The sequence below is a fragment of the Apis dorsata genome, unplaced genomic scaffold, assembly GCF_000469605.1.
Source record: "Apis dorsata unplaced genomic scaffold, Apis dorsata 1.3 scaffold_85, whole genome shotgun sequence".
NCBI lineage: Eukaryota > Metazoa > Arthropoda > Insecta > Hymenoptera > Apidae > Apis > Apis dorsata.
This window is the reverse complement of record NW_006263383.1, coordinates 81,976-99,819: the sequence shown is the minus strand read 5'-3', so window position 1 is coordinate 99,819 and position 17,844 is coordinate 81,976. Positions and strand designations below refer to the sequence as shown.

At 25.8% G+C, this 17,844-nt stretch overlaps 6 protein-coding genes across 7 annotated transcripts in view; 3 read left to right on the top strand and 3 right to left on the bottom strand.

Annotated features, from left to right (window-relative positions):
- The first annotated feature begins 50 nt into the window (after positions 1-50).
- LOC102673639 (integrator complex subunit 1) lies at positions 51-8,129 on the top strand. Of its 2 annotated transcripts, XM_006611187.2 has the most exons (15): positions 51-276; positions 445-624; positions 721-1,202; positions 1,327-2,616; positions 2,694-2,869; positions 2,954-3,106; positions 3,184-3,861; positions 3,932-5,719; positions 5,793-6,107; positions 6,200-6,662; positions 6,734-6,858; positions 6,920-7,110; positions 7,189-7,461; positions 7,577-7,792; positions 7,904-8,129. In XM_006611187.2, the coding sequence occupies exons 2-14, from the start codon at positions 459-461 to the stop codon at positions 7,690-7,692; spliced, it is 6,216 nt and encodes a 2,071-aa protein (XP_006611250.1). In that variant the 5' UTR covers positions 51-276; positions 445-458; the 3' UTR covers positions 7,693-7,792; positions 7,904-8,129. The 2 variants fall into 2 exon arrangements, with proteins under 2 accessions (XP_006611250.1, XP_006611251.1); XM_006611188.2 differs by lacking the exons at positions 7,577-7,792; positions 7,904-8,129 and having other exon boundaries at positions 6,930-7,110; positions 7,189-7,340.
- LOC102673508 (nuclear RNA export factor 2-like) lies at positions 7,905-9,633 on the bottom strand. The gene has a single exon (XM_031508408.1). It carries the CDS (start codon positions 9,528-9,530, stop codon positions 7,923-7,925), a length of 1,608 nt encoding a protein of 535 aa, XP_031364268.1. The 5' UTR covers positions 9,531-9,633; the 3' UTR covers positions 7,905-7,922.
- Positions 9,634-10,702: 1,069 nt separating this feature from the next.
- LOC102673144 lies at positions 10,703-13,595 on the top strand. Its single transcript, XM_006611184.2, has 9 exons — positions 10,703-10,792; positions 11,051-11,299; positions 11,383-11,540; positions 11,618-11,765; positions 11,875-12,301; positions 12,370-12,524; positions 12,610-12,849; positions 12,915-13,147; positions 13,212-13,595. Exons 1-9 carry the CDS (start codon positions 10,741-10,743, stop codon positions 13,392-13,394), a joined length of 1,845 nt encoding a protein of 614 aa, XP_006611247.1. The 5' UTR covers positions 10,703-10,740; the 3' UTR covers positions 13,395-13,595.
- Positions 13,596-13,882: 287 nt separating this feature from the next.
- On the bottom strand, positions 13,883-14,674 carry LOC116185011 (protein FAM32A-like). Its single transcript, XM_031508413.1, has 3 exons — positions 14,415-14,674; positions 14,146-14,278; positions 13,883-14,074 (listed from the first exon to the last, which is right to left on the bottom strand). Exons 1-3 carry the CDS (start codon positions 14,498-14,500, stop codon positions 13,952-13,954), a joined length of 342 nt encoding a protein of 113 aa, XP_031364273.1. The 5' UTR covers positions 14,501-14,674; the 3' UTR covers positions 13,883-13,951.
- Positions 14,675-14,898: 224 nt separating this feature from the next.
- LOC102673365 (ADP-ribosylation factor-like protein 8B-A) lies at positions 14,899-16,872 on the bottom strand. Its single transcript, XM_031508412.1, has 3 exons — positions 16,445-16,872; positions 15,668-15,984; positions 14,899-15,591 (listed from the first exon to the last, which is right to left on the bottom strand). Exons 1-3 carry the CDS (start codon positions 16,565-16,567, stop codon positions 15,471-15,473), a joined length of 561 nt encoding a protein of 186 aa, XP_031364272.1. The 5' UTR covers positions 16,568-16,872; the 3' UTR covers positions 14,899-15,470.
- The window catches only part of LOC116185012, a 17,988-nt gene continuing 16,873 nt past the window's right edge, over positions 16,730-17,844 (top strand). Inside the window, exon 1 of the mRNA XM_031508414.1 lies at positions 16,730-16,942. Coding sequence (XP_031364274.1) covers positions 16,733-16,942 — 210 coding nt within the window. The 5' untranslated portion in view covers positions 16,730-16,732. The remainder of the gene's footprint in view (positions 16,943-17,844) is intronic.

Here is a 17,844-nt window from a genome sequence, read left to right as displayed (position 1 = left end):
ATTATTTCAATTTATTATTACTTTACTTAATTGATTATCAATTCGATTATATCGAATCTTTAAGAAAATGATATCGATAGCGGTGTCTGCTACTGTTGTTGAATGATAACGTCTTGTTTATAAAGCATTAATTTATTAACGTAAAATAATATTATTGCATCCATTTTCAATTACAGTAAATTATTTTATAGATCTAATGTTACTTGTCATGTACAATATTAAATATATTTTCCAGAAGAGCAATTTCTGGAAATTCACTCTATAAATGTTGAATAGGTTAGGGCTCAATATAAGATATTTTTAAATATTTCATATTTTATTATACTTTCAAAAAATTTTGAAAAAGAGTATAGATCTGAAATAAATATTATTTATTATATATTTATTAATTTAAAGAATGAGCAATAATTGATTATGCTTTTTATATTTTTAAACTTTTTAAAGACAAAAATATTATAATGGATCGTGGCAAGGCAGGAATTGGTAGAGGTGCAAAAAATAAGATTGCTCAGCATCCTTCTGATTTATTTGCACTTGGATCCAAAAGTTCACGTAATGAAAGTTCTGATGTTAAAAGGCCAGGTGTTATTCATTCTAAAGCAAGTAGTAGTTCTTCGACTTCTGGTAAATAAAATATTATTTTCTGGTTTAAAGATTTAAACAAAATTAAATAAATTATTTGATAAAATTTATTTATATAATGTATAATAAATTATGTAGGAAATGATAGAAAAAAGGAATCATCATCAGGATCACTTCAATCTTTTCAATACATTCCACAAAAAAAACCTAAACTTGCAGCACATGTTTCTCATCAACGACCACCATTCTCAAGTGCTGAAGCTTGGGAATTAGTAGCCATAGATAGTGATCCAGCAGATTTTGTTCCTATGGTTCTGGAAGCTAATGATAATGATGAAGGTGACAAAGTTATAGGGATTATTTGCGGTGCCATAAAAACACTTAAAAATCAGAAATGGAAACCTGATACATTGGTTTATATGGGATTATTGTATTTGGCAAAAATTCGTCCTTCTATGTTTTCAAATGATTGTATATTACATGCATTATCATCTCTATTAAAACGAGATCAAGGACATAATTATAAAACAAAAGGAAATCCATTGGTTCCTGTATTAGCAGCTAATTTATTAATGAAAGGATTTCATGATAAAAGAAATTGGCCAGAAATTTTTGTTAAGGTTATTCATGAATACACATGATTTATTTCAATATATATATATATGTGTATATATTATAATATACATATTATATATGTATATGTAATATTCAATTTAGAATTAATTTTTCTTATTTTTTTTTTAGCTGTACATTGAAGATGCTTTAGGTGAAAGAGTATGGGTTGATCATGAAGAATGTAAAGGTTTTGTAGATAATATTTTAACAGGATTTAATACAAGGCATCCACCAAAAAGTATTCTACAACCAGAACTATCTGTCTTAACACCACGAGATTGTCATAGTCCATCTACAGTTGATGATGAAGATCCAGGATCTTCATCTGTACAGTTTTCTGGAGATAAAGAAAAAATAGAATTTCCTATTACCCCTAGATATGCTCATTGTATAGAAAATATAGAATTTATTGTTCTTGAAGCTGTAAAAGAACAATTGAATAGGCGGCAACCAGAGTCAATTACCAAGAATTTTTTAAAGTTACTTTCTTCAGCCTGTGGTTTTGTAGAAATTAGGAATATCGCTGTTCCAAGATTAGAAGTATGGTTACATAATCCAAAATTAATGAGACCTGCTCAGGAATTACTGAGTTATATTTGTTACAATTGTACTTCTCATACACAAAGAGATATTGAAGTTATAAGTCAATTAGTAAAGATGAGACTAAAAACCAAAGCTGTAATTAATCTATATCTAAATGGTGTAAAGGAATTAATTGGCTTACATCCTGAAAATTTATCTACTATTTTAAAACATACTATTTATAACGAATTATCTAATGCAAGAAATCAAAACAATATGCCAATGTTAGGAGTAATGTTTCAAACGTTACCCGAACAAGCGGCTAAATTACTTGCAGAAATATTTCAGGATTTATTAATGAACCGAGAAGATTATCTTAGACCTTTACGTGCATTGCTCAGAGAAATAGTACGTGTTTGTCGACACGATATTAATTTACTTACTTTTGCACGTACATTGATGTCCGAAAGACAGGATATAGCGCAGCAATTGCTTAATTTTGAATTCAAAGAACGAGTCTTCATTTCAATTGCAGATTTATTGTGCTTATGTATGTTACTAGCTATCAGTCCACAAGTTAAAGAAGCTGTGGCATTGGCACAAAGAGGTGATAAAAAAGATATAGCTTTATTACATCAATTTCAGAATATGGTAGCGACAATACAATTCGAAGCTGTATTATGGCTACAGAATTCGGCGCCACAAATGTACGCCATTGGAAAAAATGAACTTCTTCATGCCTTACATAAAATTTTACTGCTTGAACCGCCAGAGCAGTACTATAAATTAGATAATTGGCCACCCGAATCTGATAGAGTGTTTTATTTACGTCTAATTTCGGATGTTCCATTATTACAGAATACATTGTTAAGACTACTTCTAATTGGTTTTTCAAAAGTGCGTATCTATAAAAATCATTTATTTATTTATAACATATTTGTAACAATTTGAGTATTTTAGATTTTATATTTTAGGAAAATGGTATTACTCATTCAGAAACATTAGATCTAGTAGATCAATTAATCAGACGAGCGGCAGCTAATTCAACTGAAAGTTTCCCAACATTACAAGCCGATAAATTAGATATAATTGAACTTATTTTTAATTTGTGCATTTATCAACCACCAGGAACTATAAATATACCATCAAAGTATTTACAAATTTTAATTATATTATAAATTTATTTACTTTATAGAATAAAATTCATATTATTTATTTGTTTCTTTTTATTTAGCTATGTACCACCTACTTTGGCAATATCAAATTTATATTGGAAAGGATGGATAATGTTATTAATATTAGCTGCTCATAATCCTTCTACTATTGGTGCTGTTGCATGGAAACGGTATCCTATCTTACGAACTCTGATGGAAATGTGTATCACGAAGTATGTTTAAATTTTTAGAAAGAAAAATATTTATACATGTTTCAGTAAATTTCTTGTCATGTAAAATTTTTTTGTAGTCATTTTTCTTATCCACCACCGACAATGGCATTACCGGAGATTATAGAACAAGAACGCTCTAAAGAATTACAAGTTGAAGCTATTGAGAAGCAAGAAATATTAGAATATGAATCTCATTTAGCTGCTGCATCAACAAGAATACAAATATCAGAACAAAATAGTTTATTATTATCACAATTAATGACTATGGAACCAACTGGTATTGCAAGAAGACCACCTCCAGCAGTATTAGAACAAATTCAATCATTAAATATGTCTCACAGATTGGGACATTTGCTTTGTCGATCTCGCAAGCCAGATTTTTTATTAGATATAATACAAAGACAACAACAAAGTTCATCTCAGAGTATGCCATGGCTAGCAGATCTTGTACAAAATAGTGAAGGGTCTCTTAGTCAATTACCTGTACAATGTCTTTGTGAATTTTTATTATCTACTAGTGCTCAAGCTGTGGAGAAACAACCAAGACAACAACAATTATTAGTCCATCTTCAAATGTTACTAACTGATCCAGAACAAGATCGACAACATGCTTATGAAGTATTAGAATATTTTTTAAGAAGACTAAGCAGCCAACAAACTGGTAGTCGTCTTCAAGCAATTACAGGTTTAAAAATGGTACTTGGATCTATACCTACTGAGGAAGAATCTATGGATATAGATGGAGAGAATGAAAGGTAATTTAATAAATTTTTTATTTTTTTTTTCAATAACTTTTCTTCAAATTAAAAATTATATTTTTTGTAGAGAAATCTGGCTTCTTCGTAAATTACCATCCATACCTCATTTCTTATCAGTACGATCTTTAGTTTCTACTGCTCTTCGAGGTGCGTGTCAAGTCGAAAATAATCCAGATCTTGTACATGCATACATATCTTATCTTGCTGCACATACTACAGAAGATGATTTGCCCGATTTAACTGATTTGGCTAATGAAATATCTCAATTAGTAGTTGAACGAAGTACAATTATAGCAGCTATTTTACCGCAACCAGAAATTGATAGTCCACAAGCTAAACAAACTTTACATGCATTCATGGTAATTTTTTGTAATTATTTAGAAAAAGCTCGATCTCCACGAGCAGAAGAATATACGTGGTCTGAGAGTCAAGATCAAATATTAGTACAATGGAGTACAGGAGAAGAATGTACTATGCATATTCTAGTTGTTCATGCTATGATAATTTTATTAACATATGATTCCGATGATGATGTATTATTCGATGTTTTACTAGAAACTTGGTTTCCATTAAATACAGAACCACCAAAAGCATTTCTTGTTGATACAAGTGAAGAAGCTTTACTTATACCAGATTGGTTAAAATTAAGAATGATTAGGAGTAGTGTACCTCGTTTAATTGATGCAGCTCTCAAAGATTTAGAACCACAACAATTGGTTCTTTTTATTCAGAGTTTCGGTATTCCTGTACCTTCAATGACTAAATTATTACACACATTAGATGCTGGTGTTCAAATCGATCCGAGTTCAGTTGGCGAAGCAGTACTCGATAAAACGTATATGGCACAATTAGTTGAAGTACAACATAGAAGAGGAGCAACAGGTGGATTAGTTTTTGTACAAGTTTTGCAATTGATGGAACCACAATTACCTGACGAAAATGCGATAACTATTGGACAGTTACAAGAACCTTTACCTTTGAGTGCTATGGTTCAAAAACAATCTGTTATACAATCTTCTGTTAAAACGGATGTTCCGCATTTAATCAATAGATTATTCATTGAAAATATATCAATGAATCAAAAAATGGATGCATATCGTCGATTACATAAAACTTTAGCAAAAGACTTACAGAAATATGCCAAAGAAAGTGGAGCTGTTGTATTAGCAATACAACATATATGTAGTGTACTAAGTTCAATGCAGGTTAAACAATTTTTAGCTTCGCTTGTACATATGCCACAATATTCTTGTACTTTAATGCGAGTAATATTGTTGCCTTTAAAAAAGTCATCAACTTCTAAACAAGTAATTGAATTAGCTCGTAATATGTGTTTAAACTTGATACAATTAATAGGCGATGTAAAAGCACCAGTTTTATCTATTTTACGAGACTTTGCAAATGTACAATTAACTAAAACACCAAAAAGTATAGAATTAACTATGTTGATGCAAAATCGAGATCCCGGATCTATTTTGGAAAGCACAGATCCAGTAAATTTAGAAGCAGTCGGACGTAAATTATTAGATATTTGTCTTAAACAACAAAAAACCGATGTTCTTGTTGAAGCAATGGCAAGATTATTAGTAAATGATAGTAATGAAGGTATTTTAAAACCACGAACTGGTTTATTAATTGATTGGCTAGCATCTGTTGAGCCGGAATTAATTGGAACATGTCCTACTCTTCAAATGAAACTTTTATTTGGAAAAACTAAGATAGAAATGAAAATTGATAATAATATTATGAGCTCACATTCATTCAGACCTTATTTATTAACTTTATTAACACATAGAGCGAGTTGGGCAACTTTGTACAAATGTGTGGGACATTTGTTAGATAAATGTGATAATGGGTAAATAAAAAATAATTTAAAAAATAATTGAAGAAGATAATGATTTAAAGATAATAAAATATTATTTTTATAGGTATGATCCAACAGCTGTTTTAGATTTTTTGTGGGCATTAACTTGTAATCCAAAACTTTGGCAAGGCAGAGATAAATTCACGCCAAAACATTATGTTCCAGAAAATATTTTATTATTACATGATGAACAATTATTAACACTTGTAGCATATATAGTTGCAGAAGCTGTTATCATATATAATTGTCAAAACAGAAATACCGCACTTGCACGAATGGATTCTCGCCTTGATTTGCTATTACATTGTATTTCTACAGACGATCATTTAGTAGCTAGTGTTGTAAAATATTTGGCTGAACGTATGATGAATGATGCAAAGTATGTTTATTTCAATATAATTTTCTATATATTTTTTTTTTATAAAATTGTATTGAATATTTTTTTTAAATATTTTGGTTTTTTATTTTTAGCATTGATTCTGATATGGTTCATCAATTCTTGTTACATATGTATATGAAAATACCAAAAGTAATATGTTACTTAGATACATTTCAAAGTAAAAAATTTGTTGGAGAAGCGAAAATTACAGAATGGACAGGCTCTGTGTTAGATTGCATGAGTCATTCTTTGTTAACTGCTTTAGCAGCAACACCAAGACAAAAGTCATGGAATTCTCGATCTCAAGACTTTGAATTATGTGCTCGAAAAATGGCTGCTGTACATCCTATTTTAGTATTACGACAACTTCCAATGTTAGCATCATCACTAATGGGAAGATGTTATTTGGATTTTAGTCAGTTTAGAACGGGTCATCATTTAAATCTTTTTGTACAAATAATGGGATTACTAGAATTATTACAACCACATTTATTTAGTGATGAACATCAAATTGCTTTGGAAGATACCTTAGAAAATTATTTTCAATGTTTTCAAGTATGTAAAGAAATATTTATATATTATTAATATATATCAAATTAAAAATTATTGATCTATTTTATTTTCAGAATTATGGTCCAGTAAAAGATCTCATACCACTTTTAAATAGATTTATTACATTATTGCAAGCATATATTTCTTATGATCCACAAAGAGCATTAAAATATTTACAAAAACATGCTCAGGTTCTTCAGTAAGTAATACCTTTGATCTTTTCTAATGTATTACAGATATTAACTTACACTTACATATAGTGAATTGCAGGTACATTATCCAAATTTAGTTACACTTAGAACACTTGTATCGGGCATTCCAGTGCCAAGAGAAGGAGAAGATATAGAAGAAGTTTTAATTACTGTACCTCCTACACCACTTCCAATAGAACCCATTATTCCACAGCATTGGCCATCATTATTAACAACATTATCTAAACTGCAAGGTGAAGGTATGATTCAGAAATTTGCTTTAATTTCTATAAACTTTTATTATAATACCAGAATGTATAAATTTTAATATGTTTTAGATGTATTTAGTGCTCTTCAAGAAATTGAACACTTATCATCTCGAAAACCTTCAGTTTTAGAAACTATAACGGATAATATAGCAGAATTACTCGTATCTCCACAAAGTAACATAAGATCTCTTGCTCATACATTATTAGCAAGAGCGTTAAAACATCGACCTGCATCAAATGCAAATATCTTATCTGCATTTCAGAGGTGTTTGGATAGTTCCAGAGCTGATATTTTAATGTCAGCTCTAGAAAAGTTACCAGAAATTGTATTATGTATGCAAGGTATAATTCTTTTTTATTTTATTCTAATATAATATATATATATATTGTACATATAATATAAATTTTATTTAATAAATTTAATTTCATATTATATATAAATTATATTTTATTTCAGAACATGCTTTACCATTGATGCAGAAAGTATTTGAATTAGGAGTAAATTCAAATGTGAATACTATACCATATATAAATAAAACTATTGCTCTGTTAAATACACAGCAGGGTTGTTAATATCATAAAAATTGTAATTTTATATTTTGTATACAATGAAATCAAAAATTTTTTATAAAGAGACAATGAACAATCATTGCACTTATTGTATTTTCTTTAGGTAATAATACATTTTTTATAAGATAAAATTAATTTGATATTATACACAAATATACATTTATAGTACAAGTACATTATAAATAATAACATGTACATAAATATTATACAACAGATTACAAAAGATGTATATATTATAAAAAGGCTTCAGGTGGTACATTGTTAACTGTGTACATATTCATAAATGTAGCAATAGCAGTCCTAATATCCCAGTTGGCATCTTCAAGATACTGATGACAAAATTTTATGTTCATTGTAGTCAATTCATGTAAAAATGTAAGCAGTTGTTCTTTTTCAGAAACACTAAACACTGTTGGAATAAACTTTGGAACGCTTTTTAATTCAAATCTTATTTCATTGTTTCCTGATAGATTAGCTGGTGTTCCATCAAGATAACACTGATCATTAGTAATGCAATATTCATTATCTTCTTTCTTCATAATTATAAAAGTTCTATTGAAAAACATTGGTGGACATTGATTGACATCTCGAAATGAAAACATTCCTTGTACAGAAATTGCAAGATGGATTTCTCCTTCATATAATAAATCCACATGAAATGATTTGAAGTGATGTATTGTAGGTGGTTGATTTTTAAGTGCAGAAATAATTTTTTCTGGACCACGTAATAAAAATTCTTGACACTTAGCATAATCAACAAATTTTAGTAAATTTCTATTTGTTACAAATGTTTTAGTCAACTGTTTATGAACATAATTTGAAACAGGTCCTAAAGTCATAGAATAGAGAGCATCTCTGTCATATAAACCATTTATCATTTGCCTATCATCTTGATCATATAATGTGAAATAATGCTTCACAAATTGCTTGATTAAACAAGTGTTTGTACCATCTTTTAAATAATTACTTTGAATATTGGGAACAAATTTTTGTTCCATACCTATTACAATCCCATCCAATTTTTGTAAATGAGGAAAAATATTTTTTACTGCTTGGATATAATCATGACACTTATTATATTTTATACATAATGGATTTCCATCCAGCCAAAGTTCACTTATTTTAAATTCACTAAAATAACGTAAGTACTCTACATCTGCAATTTGATTGTGACGTAAATCTAATTTGGTTAAATGATAATTAAAAAATTTTTCAAAAAAGATAATGCTTGTGATTTGATTATATCTTAAACTCAATTCTCTAACAGGTAACCGTGAATCACGATTATTACTTAAAATTCCCATTTTAGTACATCTTAAAACAAAATGCAATACTTTGGGCAAAGATATGGGACAATATATAGAGCTTAATGATTTTTCATTTTCAAAATCATCAAGATTCAATATCTTTTTTGTAGGTTCATATCTATAATAAAGAGCTTGTGCTATAATTCTATTAGGATTTAATTGTAAATTTTGAGAATCTGTATATCCTAATATAATATCAATGTGTAATTCTTGTCCATTTGACAATGTTAGACATAAACCTTGTTTTACAAGATTTTCAATAGCATTACAACTACATTTTGTCAAGAAAGTGCTTTTGTTGGAATTTTCTTCTTTATACATAACAGGTAATATAATTTCTGGTTCACAAGCAATAATAATAGTTCGTAACACTTCTGCTGCTTTGAATTTTCCTATGCCAAATAAAATGAACTTGTGCCATAAATCTTGACGTGATGCCAAAGCGGATTCTTGAGCATTAAATGATGGTTTAACATATGTTAGACGTAATGGTTCCCAACTTATAATATTTTCAGTTACTTCTACATTTGCCATTATTCTGATAATATATGTAAATAAAATTGATTTATAATAAAAATTTATAATTTCATAAAAAATATAATTAAAATTGATAAAATATGAAATCACTCCATAATACAATCACTTAAATTTATAAGATTTATTTATAAAAAATTTTTAGAATATTAAGAATTAATTATAATAAAAAAATTATGTATTTATAATAAATAAATAAATACTATTCATATATATATATATTATTCATATACACATATTTGTTTAAATGTATAAAAAATTGATTAGATAAATTATTCTAAGTAAGAAAAATTATTTAATGGAAAAACATTACTGATTCCAATGATATATTAATGATAAACTAATGAGATTAAATTTATTTTACAGTTACAAATTTTTTGCTTGTAACGATTTTTTATATGAAATAATTTATCAAAATCATATATTTTTAAAGAATATATTTAATATGAAAAAACATATAAATATTTATTAAACTTTTTAATTTTTGGAATTTTAGAAAATACTTTTTATTATTTAAAAAAATCAACATTAATTTAAATTTCATTTGTATGAAACATTGTATTTTTTTATATTAATTTATTTTTATTAATATATTATTTACAATTTATTATTAAAATTAACTAAATTAAATATAAAAGAATTCTTAATTTTTAATTTTAATTTTAATTTTAATATAAGTAGATAAAATACACAGATAAAATACAGAATAGATATATCTATGTTTTATGAAATTTTATGATTCGTGTGCTCTGAATTATCGATTGTGCAAGAAATCATTTAAATCATAGACCATAAAAAAAATACAGAATAAATCTAATATTTAATGAACCTTTGTGTTTTATGTTCTGAAATATTGATCAAGAAATCATTGATATACCGACAGATGAAATATATAATAGATATATGTCATTTAAATTATCATTTTATTTTGAATCGATAATATTATATATGAAAATAGCAATAAAAGTTATGTAGTCCAATTATACAATGATACGAAAATGTATTGGATGATAAGGTCTATTTTATATTTAGTTGATGATATATTAATTATGAGAGAATAGTTAATTTAAGTTCAGATGGCAGCACATGTATAACTCACAAATGGGTTGGGCATTAAGAATCATTTTTTCATATATATATTGTGAATATTAATTGTACATAAAATAAGTTTTTTCTTTTTTGAAATTGTTAAATATAATTTAATGACAGAATGACAAAGCAATTGTATTTATTTTTATTTACTTTATATTTTATGTGGCAAGGTAAAATTATATAATTTATAAAATTATGTGTTTTATTTATGTATATAATAATTTTTATTTTAAAAAATAAAAATATTATTTAAAATCTTTTTAATTATGAAGAAATATAAAATTAATGAAAACATATTTATTTAATATTTTTGTAAAATTATCTTATAAATATTATTTATTAATATTATAATTTTTTAAAAATTTTATAATATACAAATCAATATATGAACATAATTTTATATTCTTTTTATATGTATCTCTCTTTAGTTATATGTTCCATCCAAGAATCAAGTCCTTGTCAAATTCCATTAATTATTAGAGGATCTTGGTTTTCATGGGAAAATGGAAGAAACACATTAACAGAAATAAATGCAGAAACAATGACTAATCGTGGCAAATGTGTTAATATGTTGGAAGAATATCATGTTAATTATACATTTGTATTTCAAAATGAAGCATGTTATCATTGTGTTAAATTAATTGTAAGAACAGTAAATGTATTGGAAAAACTTGAAGGTAAAATAATTATAATAAATTTAAAAAAACAAAAATATATATAATACATAAAAACTAATATTATTACTCTTATTTATATTTAGCATATTGTGTGAATTTGCCCAATGATATTGAGCCAACAGTGGAAAATGTATGTAGAGGATTACGTCCTGATCAACAATTAATAACATTATTTTCAGAAAATTATGTTCCTGTAAATTGTAGATCATCTCTTGAAGGTGTTTGGCAATTTGCATATCAGGTATATATTTAATAACTGAAATAATAAATATATACTATATATAAAGAAATTTATTTATTTATTTTTTATTGTCATAGAATCGATTCAGATTTACAGGAGAATGTAATCATCCAGATGCACAAATTAAATCATGTCAAACTGCAGGAACACAATTCCTAATAACTAATCAGAAATTTAATATAACATATAAACAATGTCTTGGCATGAAAAATACTTTTGATGGAGGTAATATTATTTTTTCATTATTTTATTTGATTAATTATTATTTTTATAAAATTATATGACTATTGTAATTATTATTTTATTTTATTTTGTTTTTTTTATTCTATTATAGTTGTAGAATATAGTTGTTTAGGCGACTGGTTTGTTGATAAAAATCATTTTTTTGCCGTTGCAAATACAAAAGAATCTAGAAAAGATGAAAAATATCGATGTTTTCTAAAAAATCGTGATGATGACTTGTTTATTGGAGTATCTATTACTGCAGAATGTAATACATTAAAAACAGTTGAAAAAAGTCCAGAACGTTTAAGAGTAACACCTGTTAAAGCAGAAGTGGTAGAGCCTGGATGTAGATTACCAGAAGATATGAGTGGACAATGGATAAATACTGCTAATATTGATGCAGATATATTTATTAATGAAACACATATAATTGAAACTTGGTATCCTGATGAAGGTCGTTACAGACGCACAATTTATGTTTGTCGCGAATCAAGAGATACCAGAGTGATGATGGCTAGATTAACCGTTGATGGATGGTATTGATATTATAATATAGTTAATATATAATATAATTTATCATTGATTAATTAATTCTTATTTTTAGTCAAAAAGATTATGTTTGCTTTGATTTTGTACCCCGGCATCATAATATTATTAGATATCGACGTGGCATAGCAGTTATCAAAGATGACTTTCATACAGTTTGTTCTTGGGTTCAATTTCCAAACAAAGAAGCTTGGAAGTATGATTTATTTTTAGGTCAGCATTAAATTATTTTATTGCTAAAATTATGCTTACTAAAATTTTTTATCTATATTTATAATGCCTTTATATATACATATAGCTAAAAATCCCGTACCTGTACGTTGTCCAGTAGCTGGCAAATATATGTTTACTCAAAAAGGAGATGTTTTATTTGAGACCAGAATTTTAGGGGGCGTTACATTATCTCCACGTCCAAACATATATTGCAAACAAAATATTTCAGATTTTTCTGTATGTGATACCGACCAAAAGGAAATTGCTATTGATGAAACTTATTGTTTATCAGTAGATCATTTAGGAAGACCTGTGGATATTTATAGTGAGTTTAATTATTATAGAAAAATGAAATAAAACGACATTTTATGTTAATTTCTAAATTCCTAGGTTTACCGGATTATAAGATGAAATGTATTGGATTTTGGAAAGAAAATTTAAAATCATATTTAATAACCTATGACGAATTAGATCCTTTCAGTAAATATCGTTGTTGGGTGTATCAAAGAGCTGATTTAAATAAAGTTCTTATGTCTCAAGCTATTGGACCGTTTTGCGATCTTAAACAAGATGTTACAAGCAGTAATTATACTGAAGGTGCTGCAGTTGCATTAGAATTACAGGTAACAAAATGTTCTCGTAAATTTATTTAATAAAATTCTATAGATGTTTTATGATTAAATTTAGGAATATGAAAGAGAACGTGATCAGTGCCCAATGTATTTTGATGATGGAAGTAATCCATGGATTATAACTGAGAATTATATAAAAATATTTCATTATGGTAATGGAAGTATAAGGACTTCAGTTTCATATTTATTTTTATTTTTGATAATCAGCATATTTTACATATCTTTAATAAAAACATAATATAACATATTTTATTAGGATAATAAGTTTCATTTACAGATATTATTGATAATACTATAATTAATTAAATTTATAGTTTTAATTATTAATTTTTTATTTTCATCTATTCCGTCCAATTTTTTATGTACAAATAGTTTATTAAATTTGAGTAACTGTAATAATATAATATAATATAAATATACTATAAATAATTATATATATATTTATATATATAATTATTTAAATGCACTTATTTATTGTAATTATCTATTATAAAAAGATGTTTTTTTATAATATTGTAATATAATGTTTATTGTTAATATTAAGTGCATTTAAAAACGTGCCTTATATTTAAAAGTATTAATGAAAAGAATAATAATAAGTTTCAGAATTTTTATCCATATTTTATTATTTTTTATAATGATCTGAAATTGTTTATAAATATTTACAATAAAGCATAAATTTATATAAGATTAAAAACTTATTTTTCTTTATTATTTATTATATTATTTATACTTACATTTTATACTTTATATATGTATATGAATAAAGTAAAAACAAAAAATTATATAAAAAATTTATTTTGTCCAGCTGACTTTTGGTATATCAAAATGTTCTGTTAAACTGTCTAAATGCCTGTTAAATTCTTCTACCCGTTGTTTATGTGTCATTGAAGCTTTTTGTTTTATTCGCTCAGTTTGCTGCAAATATTATTATGTAGTTAAATGAAATTATTTTAAAATGTAAAATATTTATTTAAATAATTGCTTACCATTTTTTCTTGCATTTTTTGAAATGCTATTTCAGCTTTTGTTCGTTTAATTTCTATTATTTTTGGTTTCTCTTCTTCTATAATTTTCGTCACTTCTACCAATTTCTTTTTTTTACCTTCTTTATTTTTTTTTCTATTTTCAAATAGATAATAATAATATTAAAAAATTTGAAAAATTTTAAATATTAATATATAACTTTAAATTATTCGATAGCCAATATTGACAATGAATTTAACCTATAAATAAAATTTAGCATATAAATACATACTTTTTACTCACGCTTTGATCATTTTTGAGTTTTAACAGTCCTTTTGCTACATGTGCATAAGGATCATCATCAGTTGTTGATGGCATATTAATTTTTTAAATAAATATTTATTATTTAATATCACTACCAAATAGTTTACACGTTATACACGAAACTAAATCATTTTCTGGAGACAAATCGATTCTCGACAATCGATTATATCATGACGTCATATGAACCAATAACATCTTTGAATTGAACAACTGAACATAATTCAAAATTTCGTTATCTATTGTTTTAAAAACATACAATATTTTATTTTTTTTATTTCATATTAATGATAATAAAAATTTTTTTAAAGGCAAGCTTCCATTTAAAAAATGGATTACATTATTTTATTCTTTTATATATATATGTATATATATATATATATATATAGATGTGTGTATATATACATAACACAACTGTCATATTTTAAGGATCATAATAAATTGGTATAATATTGTTAATAATTCTCCATTAATTATACAAGTTTACTTAGCATCATATTCGTGTACATATAGCAATCAATTGTTCATAATCTCTATGCCGTGATGTATTAATCTTAATTAAATAGTTTCAAAAATGTGTGTGTACTATATGATAATTAATATTATTTTGCGCTTGTATTCATACTAACTACCATTGTATCTAGATTAAATGCTATTTTTTCTTGATGAATTTAAGTTAGAATAACAGCACTGTTACTTAAATTGATTATCTGAAAACACAATATAAAAAATTGTTACTTATTTCTAAGGTGCTTGCAGGATGTACATGTCTTGTTATCATTTGCATGAGCATATTTGGTTTAAGCAAAATTTCTTTGTTTTTTTTCATTGAACTTTCTATAAATTTATATATGATTGAACAGATAACAGCTAAAGCTTAGATTTAAAAAAATTGTCTACAATAATCAATCATTCAATCCAGAATAAAATCATTACTGAACACTCCCTTGCACATTTGATCCCCATTCTATCAATATCTTGGGCTTTTCGATAAGGATGTGTAAGAACATAAAATTAGTTACACGTATTAACGAACACCACTTCTAGAATGTGCTATAAGCCACTGCAATGTTATATCAATATTGTCTTTTTCTTTGCATGAAATACTATAGCAACAGATTTCACGATCTTGAATAGCTGATAAATTCCTAAAAAAACATAAACATATTTATTATATATTTATTATTTGCTTATTATTATTATTTCTTTTTATAACAAACGTACATTCTTTCTATAAGTCCATTTTCATCTAAAGCATGTGGTAAGTCCCTTTTATTACCTAGGACCAATACTGGTATACCAGATAATTGAGGTTTATCTAATAAATTATGTAGTTCATTGCGGCTTGCTTCAATTTTTTCAGAATCAGCTGCATCTACCATATATACTATTGCATTTACTCCTCTGCAATATCTCTCCCACATAGACCTAAACCTTGGTTGACCTCCAATATCCCAAACCTTTATAGTTACATTGCCTTTTGTTATTTTACGCATATTAAAACCAACTGTTGGAATCATATCTTCACTGAATTGTCCTGACTGAAAAAAAATTATTATTTAACAAGAAATATAAATATTTATTTAATCACAAAAATTAAAATAAAATAATGATAAAATATAATATAGACCTAATATAATAAACCTGTTGAAAACAATAAATCTGTCTCTCATAAAAAAAGATATTTAATTTTTTTATTCTGTTTATAATTTTAATCTAATTATAATTTAAAAAGAAAAATATAATGTTATTTTTTAAAAAATTATTAAAAAATTTCATTATTAAATTTCTATATTAGGGCGGATACAAGGTTTACATCAATGACAAAGTTATCTTAAATGAAATATGGAATCTAACCAAACGATGCACGATTTTTTTATTACAGTGAATTATAATAATTTATTGATTAAGACATTTTACATTCACGTATATTTTACTTTGTTAGATAAAAAATAAGAATAGTAATCGTTAAATCACAGTAACAGAAGTAAGCTTTCGTACCGCTATAACATTCACGAAAGTGGTTTTTCCACTATATTGCAAGCCAACAAGGGTGAGTTCCATCTCTTCTTTCCAAAAGAGGGATTTAAACCAATCCAAAATTCGATTAATAAGAGCCAACATTTTTTATTCGATCGGAGGAAATCCAGCTCCACCGGTAGAAAGTGCACTTAAAGTACGCCGCTCACTGACTTTGACATGTAGTCATTTGCACTCGAATACGACGTCAGTCCGTCAGCTCCAAAGGTATGTACCGCGCTAGTCAGTGACTGGCGCTGACTAATTTATATGAGTCATAAGATACTATACATGAATTTATCTTATGAGAAAGTAATATCTTACATATTAAACAGTTTATTGTGCGTGATAGCAGATGATAGTCCAGTGATCTTGACAGTTCAGGCTTTGACATGCAGCAGAAGATGTTACAGCGATTCTCAACTTGATGTTACTCACTTTCGATTAATTAATAATTTAAATCAGATGATTAGAATATTAGTGTCTATTTTTTAATTTTTAAATAAATATTAGTAGATATATATATATAAATGTATATAATGAATAAGTATATACTATAAATAGTGGAATATATAGTTATTTGTAATATATAAATTATCAATTTTTTAAAAATAGAATTAATATAAAATATGCAATATAAGTAAATTTAAATTCACGAAATATTTTTTATATAATTAAAATATTAATTATATAAGAATATATAAATTTATTTATTTGATTCGATAAGATTTTTTATATTCTTAATAAAAAAAAAGATTTATTTTATTGTGCGTATGAACTCATAGAAAATAACAAAATATCATCACATTAAAACAATAATGACCGTTATTGTAAATATATGAAATAATTGCGACAGAGTTAATTTGCGACAATTTCTATGTAATCATTGGTTTTTAATTTTCAGTTCGATTTATTAAAAACAAAATATTATTTGTTTATTGATATTCTCTTAAAGATAATTTTTAATTTTTTTTCAGTAATTATCAGATAATGCAATATAAGTTATGTTTTTATTTCTTATACTATTGTTTCTAAATAGGCAGTATAACAATTTGAATATTGATTGAAAATTATTGCCTAAACAATAGAAATTAATATTAATTATGAATGTATCCTATATCTGTGCTATTATGCAAATATTAAAAAATATTTTTTTTTATGCGATAGTTTATAATACAATATATAATATATATATTTGAATCAATTTATGTTTCACAATTTTTTTTAATTTTGTTAATATTATATTTATAATAATTAATATCAATTCTTTTATTTAATTCTTTTATTTAATTATATAAAATCGTTGATTTATGAAATTTTATTAATTATTTAATGATTACGCAGAGATTATTGTAATCTGTATTATTTATGCATAAGAAATA